At 32.5% G+C, this 14913-nt stretch overlaps 1 protein-coding gene across 1 annotated transcript; it reads left to right on the forward strand.

Moving 5' to 3' along the window:
* The first annotated feature begins 1065 nt into the window (after positions 1-1065).
* On the forward strand, positions 1066-14174 carry LOC139491769 (large ribosomal subunit protein uL1-like). The gene is made up of 5 exons (XM_071279622.1): positions 1066-1197; positions 11349-11501; positions 12344-12492; positions 13063-13235; positions 13942-14174. Exons 1-5 carry the CDS (start codon positions 1193-1195, stop codon positions 14110-14112), a joined length of 651 nt encoding a protein of 216 aa, XP_071135723.1. The 5' UTR covers positions 1066-1192; the 3' UTR covers positions 14113-14174.
* The last annotated feature ends 739 nt before the right edge of the window (positions 14175-14913 follow it).

The following is a 14913-nucleotide window of genomic DNA, read 5'->3' on the forward strand; positions in this document are numbered from 1 at the left end:
TAATCCCGTTAAAACGTAAACAATTAACGTTACCATTTGAGACACACTATCGTGATTAACGTCTCATCCAATTTAAGTTTGAGGCTGGAGTGTAGCGTGCAACGGTTTATTGATATATACTAATTTGATTGGCAAATAACTGTTTAAACGTATGACGCCATCAATTTACGTTAACATTTTAACATTTTGGAAATATGCGGACGCCGAATTTCCGCAATCCACGTCTCCTATGAAAATTTCTTGTAGGGTATATGAAGAGGGGAAATACGCAATTATGTAGTTAAAGGTTGGTAACTGAGTATTTTTAAATTATGAACTTAATCTTGTATAGATTTAATCATTAGTGAAGATATTGTGTTGACACCTATCTTTTGTTGAAAATTATTAAGTTCTATTCTATATCATATACCTTCTTTTATGCTAAAGCAATGTTGTTGCTAATGCAATAAAGATTCATTCATTCATTCATTCATTCATATGTTGTTCTCTAGATGTCCTTAAAAAATGTGTAAGAAAAATCTAAACTGAAAGTGCTATTGAGTATAAGATAAGATAAGAATTTTATTATTCTAATCAAGAACCTATAAAGCCTTTTAGGGCATCATTTTACAACACAATATGCTTGGAAAAAGCAAAACAGAAAACTAATACCATACTATAACGTTATGGACAGGATCAGAGCCTAACACAACATGTGTTTTATATAACTATATAGATTAATTGCTTTTCTTTCCCTCAATAGTATGACCAGAGGAAGATGCCATGGACCGAGGAGAGATATGTACCTAAATTAAAAATATTATAATTAATAAAAATGTAAATGATACGGACTTCTTACCTTTTCACAGGTAACACCGGCCTCATATTATTCTTAATATTAATATTGCTTTTTTTTAAAGCAGTTAAAACCAGGAATTAAGGACTCTATGGGCGAATGAACCCAGTATACGGTAACTGGCAATTGTTTTCTTTTCCTTTTTTCATAATTAAAACTTATTACTTCAGCTTTCAATTATCCTAGTTTATAGAAAGGGCACTAGTTTAAAAGAGGAAAATGGTTTTAATTTATAAACAAAAGCAATCATATGTGTCCGTCATACGTTCGCAATACAAAATCTACGCTGTATTCATTACCTATTTCGATCGCAGAGTTCCTCACAACTTCCTTTTCCGGTTCCCCGAAGCAGGCAAGATGAGGTGTGTATTCACCGCTCTTTAAAATCCACCTAATCCTGGAAAACTTTACTTGAAATGTTATTTATTTGCCTTACACACGACATATTAATGTTTCTAAGTATCATTGTAATATTGAAACGATGATTTTGAGATGTGACCACATTTTTTTGAAGACTTTAAAATTTACTACACGTTTTCGGACTTGTATCAGTTGCAAGTTGAATGACAAGACTCCATTTGTTACCCCCTACATGTTCAGTCTTTTAATGACAGGTGGTGACTGTCTAGTCTTGACCAGTGTGGTTGAGTTGAAAATCATTAGATTGAAGTAAACCTTAGAAATTTTTGTCAATTCAGGGATCTCCATGGATGAAAATTGAACCATGGAGGAACTTTCACCATTACAAACCGTGTCTACGCTGTACAGTGTAGCGCGATCGGAAGTATTTTATCCCTCCATACAAGGAATGGTGAACATGCTAATTTATTGCTTATTTAAATTATAGTTATTTTCATTATAGAATAAGAAGTATCAATATTTTCATTTATTGCCGTTTTTAACCATTCAAATGCCAAGTCTTCATGGTCCCCCCTTAGTCGAGAATGACCAAAAGCTGTCATGAAGGTCCCCATGTAGATTTCTTGTATTTTTGGTAATTGTTATGGGGGTTAAAAATCATATGATGTGGAGCTTATTTTTCATGGACACTGTCAAATTCAGAACCAATTACCGGTATGGCTGATTTGCTGCAACAACAAAACGATTTGTACGGGTTATGTTAAAGGTTAAAGAGATTTGTAAAGCAAACGTTGACAAATGAAAAGGTTTTTAATGACTTTATCTGGCAAATTGATGCTGTGCAACATGCATCTTTCGAGTCTGAATAGAAACCGGAAACGCGGATGTATCAATTTGATTGTAATATACGAAATGAATTCGGAATTACGATACGATATTTTTTACAGGAAATATTTAAGTTTTTACTTTTAAAGGGAAACTTCGCAAAAAAATCAAAAATTGATATTATGTCCATTCTGTATAAAAAGGCTAAAATTTATAGATATTAAAGTTTTATTCCGCTAGATAAGAGATCAACATCGATTTTAAATTTTGAGTATCAATTTTCTACGCTCCGCCATTTTGTCACCTTCTACGATTATAATCACGATATGTCTATAAAACACAAAGAACCAAAACTACAGTAACCGATGTAGTCGTAATTGCGTGTCGATATCTTGTCAGTCGTACGATTGTTTTATCTGACTAACTATAAACTTGATACGGAAAATGCTGAGGGAAAATGACCATTATTATATATCTGTTATTTTTAAACTGTTAATATTGGAATGAGTTAAAAAGTCAAAGTTCAAATAATAAATAAGTGTTCCGTGAAAATTGTTTTCATAATTCTTTAAAGTAATAAACTTTATTCAAATAAATTCGGATCTTTCCTCATCTGATCACCAGCATGGCTAAAGGTATTACTCCCAAAGGTATTGTGAGGGGTGTGAGGACTCGTCCAGGTATTCAAGCGATTTCCTGTCGGGCTTGCAAGTTCATGCATCGTTTCACTTCTGTAGGTATTGATCAGTGTACACGGCAGACTAATAACTTTCCATTTTGAACTATCAGGTGTATAATACACATCTCTGTCTTGTGTGTCCGAAAGTGATATGATGCCAATAACTTAACTCGTACGCTTGTTTATAAATAACATTTCTGGTGTAAAGAATATTATTTATGAAAATATAAAAAATACCACAAAAAAAAAAAAAGATTTGAAGAAATAAAAATCTATATACATATTTTTTCCGAGGGCTAATTTGGGAAAATGTAATTTGTCAATAGTAAAGGACAGACTGGAACATACCAAAAATATTGATTTAAAAAATGTACGCACTTGTCGATGTTGGCTTATACGCCTGGATAGAAAGTTACGGAACTATAGTGCAATTCAAAATATATACATGTATCAGACTATATTGTATACCAAAAGAAGGAGAAGAAGAAGAGAACCAGTTTGATTTAAATACAGGTCGATATATATCTTGCTTTGGTTCATCGAAGTTATGAACATAGTAAAATCCCAGTTTTATATATCAATTAGATTGTTCTCGAATAAAGGAAGAAATTCGTCATCATCACAATTGTTCCGACATTCATGTAAAATATATGCAACTGGACGTACACTAATAATCCCAAAGGGGTGTGAGTATTTTCTAGGAAAACTATTGAGTATTAAAGTTTCAAATCAATTTCGGGATTTATTTTCTTTCTTGCCGTGATATGATAGCAATTTAAAGAATAAACTGCTTATCCGCTTTAGCGGTATTCTTGCCAGTTGAACAGCCTTATAAGTTACATTCAAAAATAGGGAAAGATGACATAAAATTCGTTGTCTTTTGTTTTTGAACATCGTTGGTCAAATAGATAGAGTATTATACGTTGTGAGACGAGGACTATTTCAACAAATACTATAAATACAAGTGGAAGTTTTCGTTTTTTGCAATTTGAGAGTAAATGATGTATCAAAAGTTCAAGAATACGCATGTAAAATGTGTCACTGGATATAAAAAAAAATCAATCTCAAAACCTACTTCCGTATGGAACTTCCCCTTTCAGTGACCTGCACATTTAACAGATGATACACTTCATAAGATTTACATGTCCAACAACGACCCACTGCTCTACATGTGTTACTGACAGCCTAAGATAGTAATTCTTCTGTTAGGTCAATTCTCTTTCGAACAATACCAGAAAACATGGAAAATAAGTTCTTTAAATTTTGACTCTGGAATTAACACCATTTTTTCGTGCGACAAACTTTATTTCTGCCGGGCGATGAGCAGACATGGGCGGAAAACAATAAACAGATAGGTTTAATATTTGTTCATTCATTTAACATGTATAATATGAATACGATTGTACTAAAAAAAAACTTATATAGTTAGTTTCAAGAACAACCGGGTTCAGACAAACTGTTCTGAAATCGATGCTGTTACTAATGCATTCACCCAATTCAATATTACCATCAAAGAGAGTAAATTCGTGGCAACAAAGACATTCTGTTAATAACGGCATAAGTATGCATTTAGTACACGAACACCAATCTGTGTTTTAAAAACTAGCGATGGTTGCTAAGGAAATCTTGATTTCGGGAACTTTCTGCAGCTTCCATTTCATGGAGCTCTTCTTCCGTATACTCTGGCTCTAGTGCGTACCCAAAATGACCATACTCGTCAAAATCTGACTCTTTTGACTGACTGGAACCACTGTTTATATAGTACTATCATTCTCCGAACAAGACATTTTTAGTTATGATTTTATGATAAATTTTTGGACCATATATAAACTGTTCTATAAAAACAAGCACGCAAAAATCATAAGATAGACATATAAGTAATATGTGAGTAAAGTTAATTGAATCATTTAAGTTAATATCCTTTGGCCTCGAATGTAGTTAACTAATTAATGTGTTTTATAGGATAGCTCAAATCCTCATCCAAATAATATAATCTAGTATATGACATTCAATTGAATTGAATTAGTATATGACATAACCCCTTCCTACTACACAGAGTTTTAATGCCAAGCGGTAGATATATTTTAGGTACCAATTAAGTAATTGAATGAGTAATAAATAACAATAATTAATCATAAATGTGCAAAGATTTAAAAACAAAAGTATTTTTTCTTTGTTCGTACAAATTATACTCCGCTTCGGTAGAGTTATCTACTTATCTTCAGATAGTTTCAGATATCAATTAATACATGGCTTTCAAAAGTCTAAATGTAAGTGTTCTCGTACATTTTTTGCCTAATAAAGAAAATCAAAATGCTTTGGTAAAGCTATTTCTAATTTCCCCTTTTTAATGAGACTTAAATCAAGGACAAGAGGTGTATATCATTTCATTCTGACACATGAATTAAGTTTCCCGTCTTTAACCGAAAATTGTTTATTACTTAGTAAATTAATTTATTTGAATTGAAATAAATGATACAGCAAATATAATTAAATAATTCCACGGCGATCTATTTTTATTTGTCACAAACTTGAATTAGTATTATAGATGTGTATATTGAATGCTCCCTTGTTTTATAATCCACTGATCCGAATAGACAGTCACACCTGGCAAGGTGTGCCCTAGAGGCGTGGTTAAATACCGAAGTGCAAATAACAATTTACCTTTCAACAAGCCATCTACGAGTATTTAATTTGCCACAGAACCGTGAATACACACATTGTATAAATCTAGTCATAGCAGAGATAGTAAAAGGTCAATAAGAGTACACCAACATATTGTCTTTACAGATTATTGTACTTTAATTTGTTCACCTCATATATCAGTCCGAAAATGCATTAATTAATAAATTTATAACTTTTTTGGGTGTCTACAAAAATAATTCGAATATATACGTTTAACATAGAAAATTTATCTCATGAATGTGTACAATTGCACGTCTGTGCGTCTTATCTTCTTATTGTCGGATGTTTATTAGATAAAGCATAAGTCATCGGCGCGCTTACGATTACGTTTAAATATCATTAAAAACCAAGACTTTTACTGATTGTATTTTAAATCCCGGCATGCAAAAACCAGGAGAAAACGTCACGACCTACAGGAAGTAGTTAATAATTTTTCATTAATTGTTGAATTTCTCCTTTATTACTGGACATATAGCGATAAAACTTTGTGAATATATATATTTTGCCATAATGAACATATTTAAACCATAAGTAAAAAATCGCGAATTTTCCCTTTAAACTTTTAAAGTAATTCTAAATTATCGTTACAGCAGTACTTGAGTTATTTGCGATGAAATAATATTTACTGTTTTGCGTCTTGTACTTCTTAAGAAAAGGGGATGGTGATTGCGTAAGTCAAAATAAAGCACGTGTTCGACTTGTTAAACTGTTTTCTTCTTATTAACTGGATTATTAATTTATTTATTTAATCTAAATTATCATAATCATTTGCTGAAACTTAGTTGACTAATTCGACAAATGGATCGTCTATCCTCAGATAGTATTCTCCTGTCTGGTTTGTTGATCTACCTGTATACAAGCTCAGGTACAAGTGATTAGCGATCTTAATCCGGATATCCCTCAGGCGTTAGAACTGTATTGATTATAACATAAAAAGCCCAAGGGTTATGCAATTACATGCATTTGATTATAATTGATAAAAAAATGGCGTTGGGCTACAAAAAACGATGAAGTTTTGAACGATGGCGGAAGACAATTTAACGATGGCGCAAGACAATTTAACGATGGCGCAAGTCATTTGACGATGGCGCAAGACATTTGAACGATGGCGGGGCGCCATCGTGAAACAGGCCATGGAGATCCCTGCAATTTCGATGACTAGCCAACAGTTCCAGCTCCAAGTTTGTCCAGACCATGACAAGTTTGGCGTTTATAGCTGTAATAATAAACTGCCCTGTTCGCTATATCATATGTCTTTCATATAGACTAGTGACACGTAAAGCATGGTGACATTTATTTAAAACTATTTATAAATAATTAAATATCCATGAGATGTACTTTTAGGTGTGAAGTTGTTAGAATTTAAAAGCAAAACAATTTGAGCTTTGTATTGTAAAAGCACGGAGAAGCAAACAAACAACATTAAAACAAAATTTGAAGGCCCCATTTAAAGATTTTGCCATCTATTACCTGTAACTTGCACTTGAAAAAATTATGATGGCAGGTGTGGAAACTTTAAAAAAAATGAAGAATTGTATGCATGAAACGGTGGAAACGGGTGATACCTTCAAGATAAATAACCGTAAAAATTCTGGCCAAATTATGACCACAGTAATTTTTGGTGAACGATGTTAAAATGTGCAACTTCTTTTAGACGATGAACACATAAATTTTTTTCCAATAAAAAACTGTTCTGATATAATAATTATTTAAGACCTCTTACATATCATAAAAAGGATGTTTTAACGAATTACATTAAAAAATTTAAACAATTTGACGCAAATGGTAGCAGAAAATGACCTTTGACGTTAAAGTGCATTTCTGCCCTTATGAATACATCCTGACAAGATTTGACTTGCCAAATATGACAAAAAAGCACTAGGAAATGTCCTTACTTTTATGAAAAGATTTAAGAACCCTCGAAGACTAACTTTCAACCTCTACAGTACAGAGAAGATAAAGATTGCACTCGTGATTTTGTTTTCATTATGAAATACAAGTGATAGTAATGACTAATGACTTGTACAGTTCCAGCTCCAAGCTTGTCTAGACTATGACAAGTTTGGCGTTTATAGCTGTAATATAAAACTGCCCTGTTCGCTATATCATATGTCTTTCTTATAGACAAGTGACACGTAAAGCTGGGCAACATCTTTTCAAGTTGTTCAAATGATGGAATATTTTTACATTTGATTTATTTTATTTTAGATGAATTCAACAGGTAAAATCACATTTAAGTCTAAAATGACGATCACAATGATAAATGTAAGCAATAATTTCTGAATTTACAGTAGATAAGCTCAAACTTTTTCTAGTTGAAGTTGATGAAAACCTTTGGATATTTAAAAAAATGACATGAAGAATTGTATACATGTACATTTGTACAAGCTTAAGTCTTTGTGTCATTGACAAATATTAAAACAGTCTTGCCAGACATCATAATTATTTGGACGACGAGACCTACTGTTGCCCAATATGACAAAAAAAAAAAAAACACTTAAAATGTTTGAACTGTTCTGTCGTAACCATGAAAAGTACCTTTCCCATAAATATATTGTTACAAATTTCAAGGTCATCCCAAAAAGAATTTAAAAATATTACAGCACACTACTATTTCTTTGAAGGTTTGGGTTAATCATTTGATTAAGACCTTTCTTATGCCTACATGCATCAAGACACGAGCTTTCAACCTCTGGCTCTACAGGGAAGATAAAGATTGCATTTATGATTTTGTTTACACTGGAATAGTGATAGCAATGTCTTAACACAGTTCCAGCTCCAAGTTTGTCCAGACTATGACAAGTTTGGCGTTTATAGCTGTGATAATAAACTGCCCTGTTCGCTATATCATATGTCTTTCAAATAGACAAGTGACACGTAAAGCGGGGCTACATTTCTATCAGTTTAAAATAATTTGATCTCCAAAGAAACTATATTTTGAAGGGAATAAGCTCCAACATAGTAAATTCATTTTATTTATGTAGACTTGTGCCCAACTAGTGGGCATTATGTTTTTGGTCTGTTCATCTGTCTGTCCTGCTTCAGGGGAAGTGTTTGGTTGAGGTAGCTTTAATTTGAATAATGTTGGAAGTCCAATAAACTTGTACATGTAACTTGGTGCACATGTTAAAAATTGTATGATCTTTCTATTTTTATGCCGAATTAGTGTTTTGTCCCAAATTTCAGTCCACATGAGTTCTTGTTACGACAGAACAGTTCAGATCTTTTCAGTCCACTTGTCAGACCAATGCCATTTCTAATATCAAATAGCATAAAAATTCAGAACTTGCTTCCCTGTATAAATTTATAATTATTCTTTAAAGATTGAATGTAATACTACAAGTATCTTTCTGAAGATTAAGAATGTACATGTATTATAAAGATAAAGATTATAATTCTTAGATTTTACATTGTACCAATAGAATGTTGGTACTATGTTAACACAGTTCCAGCTCCAAATTTGTCCAGACTATGACAAGTTTGGCGTTTATAGCTGTAATATAAAACTGCCCTGTTCGCTATATCATATGTCTTTCATATAGACAAGTGACACGTAAAGCTGGGCTACATTTTATCAGTTATTTATTAATCAATGAATAGAACTAATCTAAATGGATATAATTGCAATGTCTCCCGTACTTTAGCACATTTAAGGTTCAAAGGAAATTAACATGGATCATATATTATCTTGAATGGTAAAAGGGAGGCTACCAAAATACATCAAATGTATCAAATTTGAATTTTGGTAGCATCTCTTTTTTTCCATTGTAGAGTTGTGCCCTTAAGGCTTAACAAATAGAAAATTGATGTTTTTTTGTTTCTGCTATTTGACCTAAGTTTGCCTCAACCAAATGATGTGAAACTGGTGCAATTTACATGTACCCCTCCTCAACTCTGATTGACATGCAAGTACTAATTTCGGGGAGGTCACTTCTACAGTTCTTGTTGTATCCCTTTATCAGGTTATTTATACAAGCTTGTCAAGTTGAATTCAATAGTGCAGGATTTACATTGTACCAATAGATCTAGAATCTTGGCACTTTTGTTTTACACAGTTCCAGCTCCAAATTTGTCCAGACTATGACAAGTTTGGCGTTTATAGCTGTAATATAAAACTGCCCTGTTCGCTATATCATATGTCTTTCATATAGACAAGTGACACGTGAAGCGGGGTAACATTTTGTCAGTTTTAGAAGATACCAGTAAGTTTAAAAAAAACTCCCTTTTCCAAGAAATGTAGGCTTTGGTTTGCAATGCAATCCATACAAATGTTAAGTAGCTCTTGTTGTCCAACTTGTCAGATTTGTAAATACAAAGAACATGTATGAACAGAAAGATGCCAAGTCTGACAACAAATTTGACTGAAATAATTAAGATGAAACTTGGAGTAAGGACAATCTACATGTAACAATACAAGACTAACAAATAGGTTGCTATCTGTTGTGGAAGTCGTTTGACCCTTAGTTGTCTGTTTAATGGTTAATTAAAAAAAAGTGCTTGATTGTTGTCTTGTTGACTTATATCCCACATCTTTACATAGTTCAGAAGTAATATTGGGGTGTAGACAGTTGATACAAAATTCAAATGGCCCATTTAAAACAGTTCCAGCTCCAAATTTGTGTTGTCAGTAACAAGTTTGGCGTTTTAAGCTGTAAAAGCAACTACCCTTTTTGCTGTATTGTTGGTGACTCACCCAGACCACCAACATAATAAACCGAGAAACATTTGTGAAATATTTGAACACGTTTCAACTTAAAAATTTCAATAGCATTGTTCCATTTGAAGCAATAATAATTCCTGAATTTCCAGTACAATTAATGAATGATATTATAATGCGCATAGTACAGTTTTTGCCCCATATCTGCACATTAATTGCAGTGATGGTTTCCTATACTGTAAGAGAAACTTGTATGAAAGGTGATATTGTATGGTAAGTTCATCATCTGGCCATTCACAAAGCTTTCATACTACAAATGTTTAAAACGTTGAGCTGTATATATCAAGATAAGAAAAATTTAAGTCTTGGTTGCAATTGCATAACTAGTGAACAAATATATATCAATGATTTGTAAGGAATTAGTTAAAGACTTTAAAGAGTTAGTAAATTTGCTTTAGAATTGTATATTTCATATAACATTGCTCCATCTTTATAAATGTCAATAGCAACATTCCTTACATCAATGTTAATTTCTGAATTTACCATATAATAAATGTACATGTCTATTGTCAATCATCACATTCAATGTGTCCTTAGTACAGTTTTTGCCCCATATCTGCACATTAATTGCAGTGTTGGTTTCCTATACTGTAAAAGAAATGTGTATGAAGGTGATATTGTATGGCAAGTTCATCATCTGGCCATTCACAAAGCTTTCATTCTACAAATCATGTTTAAAATAAATATTGACTCATATTTAAAGCAAGTTATATTATTCTTCCTTGCAACTAATGATAAAGAATTACATAATTTGTAACGGATTGATTATGAAGTACATGTATTGTATAGAGTTCGTTTATATGCTTGTGAATTTGTAATAACACAGCTCCAGCTCCAAGTTTGTCTAGTCCATGACATGTTTGGCGTTTTAAGCTGTAACATTAACTGCTTTGTTTGCTATATCACTGATCTGTCTTGTAGACCAGTAACATGTAAGCATAGCTACATCTTTTAAAATAACAACGCTGATGAATGTATTTGTGCAACTTTTATAATCTGTTCGGTTGTATTGCTGACATCTTTCATTAAAGATGGCAGGAACAGCACATTCTCCTTGTAGCCTTTTTTTGCAAGTCAATAAACTTTCTTTTAATGTGTCGGTCACCAAAAGCTTGCAAGTCTGATTATATACCGTACATGTACATGTATGTTATTCATTTGTAATACCGTTTCAATTTGCTTATTTTCTTATAAAGACTAGTTTGTTAGTCCTGATCATCAGTGAAAACTTTACTTTTGTTTTTCAGTAAAATTTCTCGTGACAACTTGTACGAGGCCATTTCCACCGTCCTGAAAGATTCCAATGACAAGAAGAGGAAATTTACGCAGTCTATAGAGCTCCAGATTGCTTTGAAGAATTATGATCCTCAAAAGGACAAGCGTTTCTCTGGCACAGTCAAGTAGGTTTACATGACCTTTCCAGGAAATTCTCAAAAAGCCAACAACACTTAAACTTTGTTTAATTTATTTATAACGATAATCAAGGCCAATGTGGAAAATGTATGAATTTTATATTTTTAAGACTCTTTGGAACTTTACATTTGAATTAAACACTCTGTATTTTAAAAGTAACAAAATTATCTGTTAAAAGAAAAAAATTATGGTGTTGTTGGCATCCTGGCATAGGTAGCTGGGAAACTTCCCAGCGGACCTCCACCCAGGGTCTTAAAATAATTGGGAAGGTATACATTGTTTGCACAAACGATGGTACCAGAAAGTTAAGTAAAGCCAGAGATCAGTGATTCTTCAACAGAAACAGTTCTGCTGGTGGTAAGAATTTGTTAGCAGTAATGTTGCAAATTGTGTCACAAAAAGATCAATGAAATTTTGCTAGGTGTTTATCCCAAAAATTTCATTTTGAACTTTACAAGATAATTTGCAAATAGTAGATTATTGAAGTTAAACACGAAACATTCCTAAGAAATACATATCAAAAAGTGTCCCAATACCATGCATGATGTTAAAAAAAAACCTATGTAATTTAATAATATTTAGCTGTTTATATTCTAGCAAGAAATATAATTCATACAATAGTTCCATGTTTTATTTAAAAATATGTAATATGTTAAAAGTTTCCGTGTTTTGAAAGTGTGGATTGTAACAATGCAGAATAGCAATGTTCTTTAAATGTACTCTAAAATGTAATTTCTATTGTGTAGCTACAAAATTCATTGTACTCTACATACATGTACATGATGTATGTATTGATTTATTGTTGAATCCTAACTTTAAATGTTTACAGACTAAAACACATTCCAAGACCAAAGATGAAGATCTGTATTTTGGGTGACCAAGTGCATTGTGATCAGGCTAAGGCTAATGATCTCCCCAGTATGGATACTGATTCCTTGAAAAAGTTGAACAAGGACAAAAAGCTTGTTAAAAAATTAGGTACTTATAAATAGTTTATATTGTATATGAATGCAACATTTTAATGTTAATTTTATCTTGAAGAGAGATGCTGGGTATACCTTGTAAATCTATTCAACAAACATAACAGCAATACAAATTATCAAACGATGACATGGATTGATGTTCATATTTGAGATGAAGAAAATGTAATTGACTATCAAAATAATTACCTATTATGATTTATTGCAGGATTTGCAACCACGGAAGTGTCATTTCAATATCTATTATAACATAATTTTTCTTTCTGAATGTACTGAAGTTACAACATCAAACAACTGCAGATCCCATTTTTATTTCTGCTTTTCTAAATCAAGATCAAGCCTGGTTTGTTATTTGCCCTTGAGGCCTGCATATAACATAAAAAACTTAAAGCTTTTATTGTATTTCTTCTCGATTTACTGTATGTACAAAACCTTGGTGGTTTGCTGATTATTCACCAAGTACACACTCGCTTTGAGCAAGTTTGAAACACAGGTACTACAGCATAGAGAAGTAAGTCACCATTTGATAATATGTACCAAAGTATTATATTTTTATTTTGTTTTGTAGCTAAGAGATATGATGGTTTCTTGGCTTCTGACTCTATCATCAAGACCATCCCAAGGTTGTTGGGTCCTGGATTAAACAAAGCAGGAAAGTTTCCCATCCAAGTCTCTCATAATGAATCTTTGGTCACAAAGTGTGAGGAACAGAAAGCAACCATCAAGTTTCAGTTGAAAAAGGTGGGTTTGTTATAGAAAACATCAAGATCTGGTACAATTTGAGATTAGTTTTAAATTCCTGAATTTCCAATGAAAAACAAATTGACACAAACTTGTGCATATAGCCAGTGAACATTAACTGTAGACATTTGTATCAAGTTTTTACCCTTGTAGACATTTGCATGCCCTAAATTAGTTTCCATTCTCCAACTTAACTTTGCTACAATCAAATATTCTGAAATCTTAACAATGCTTATTACCACCAAACAGATCAAATTTTGAATACATATGTCTTCACTTTTGTCACTTGAGTTGTAAACCTTTATAAATGGAATCGGTGTTCTCCCCAGGGCCTCTCATCATCATGGTAATTTGATTCTTTCTGAGATTATTACATTATGGATGTGATGATATAATTTTTAGAAATAAGATGGTTTTTTTTAATTCTCTTTTTACCAGGAGACTTTCTGAAATTTGTTGGAGAAAACACTAGGAATATTGCGACAATTTCAGTAACTGTATTTTAAAGATAACTAAATCACATTTAGTGATTAATTTCAATTGAAACTACATATCTACATTTGTGATACAAAGGTCAAGATACTTTGATTTCCTACATAAAATGAAGAAACAAATAGAAGGATCAATCAATTATTTCTATAGCCAACAAATAACATCTGATGTTGATAATGTTGCAACTTGTATTTACTGAACTTATATTTTTCAGGTACTCTGTCTAGCTGTATGTGTAGGACATGTCAACATGAGCCCAGATGAACTCTATTCAAATATTTCTCTGTCCATCAATTTCTTGGTGTCTCTCCTGAAGAAGAACTGGCAAAACGTGCGAGCCCTTTACATCAAGGGAACCATGACACCTTCTCAGAGAATATACTAAGAAGAATCATGGACTAATCTTACTGTTGAGATGTTTTGATAATTAAAATGTTCTCAACATGTTTCTGTTGTCTGGTCTTATTTCATATAATTTTGAAAATGTGATTTACAAATATTTCATGATGTAGTACAACATGCCTTTAAAAATGTAGTAATACAACATTAGTTATGATGGTATTGTCTCAAATTTTTCTTCTAAAGGATGTTTAATGTCTAATAACATATTCAGAGCGAAGACTAAGACTGTCTTACTGCAACTTCATTAGACCTGTCAGCACAAAAGACTCCATCTTGACATACAATTCTGACTTCGAAGTGCCCCAGTCTGCTTAAAAAATATAGAATTTAGAATGGAAATGAGGAATGTGTCAAACTGGCAACCAAAACAAAGGACAGAAAACAGCTGAAGGTCGCCAATGGATTTAGCACTTGAGAAAATCCTGCACCCACAGGTGTGCTTCAACTGGCCCCTGAACAAAATGTGGTATAGATGTCGCACTTGACTTGGGACAGGTGCAAAAATTGTTTTTTGTTAGATCTCCATCATCTCCTTGTACCTCTAGCTAATGTAGAATAAACAAATGCACAGTAAAAACTTTTTCAAAAGATGTTGGGAGTCCATTATCAGAATAGGTAACAAAATGACAATGATACTTGAATTAGCAAAGGACCACTAGCAGTTGCGGACATGCCTTCTCCAGATTTCAATTAAAGTGATTAAAGTTGATTATCTTCATTTAACCCATTCGAACTGCTGTTGTGGGGAAGAAGCAGCATTTCATAATGTCATAATTGAATAAAA

Source organism: Mytilus edulis, chromosome 10 (genome assembly GCF_963676685.1).
Source record: "Mytilus edulis chromosome 10, xbMytEdul2.2, whole genome shotgun sequence".
In the NCBI taxonomy this organism is placed as follows: domain Eukaryota; kingdom Metazoa; phylum Mollusca; class Bivalvia; order Mytilida; family Mytilidae; genus Mytilus; species Mytilus edulis.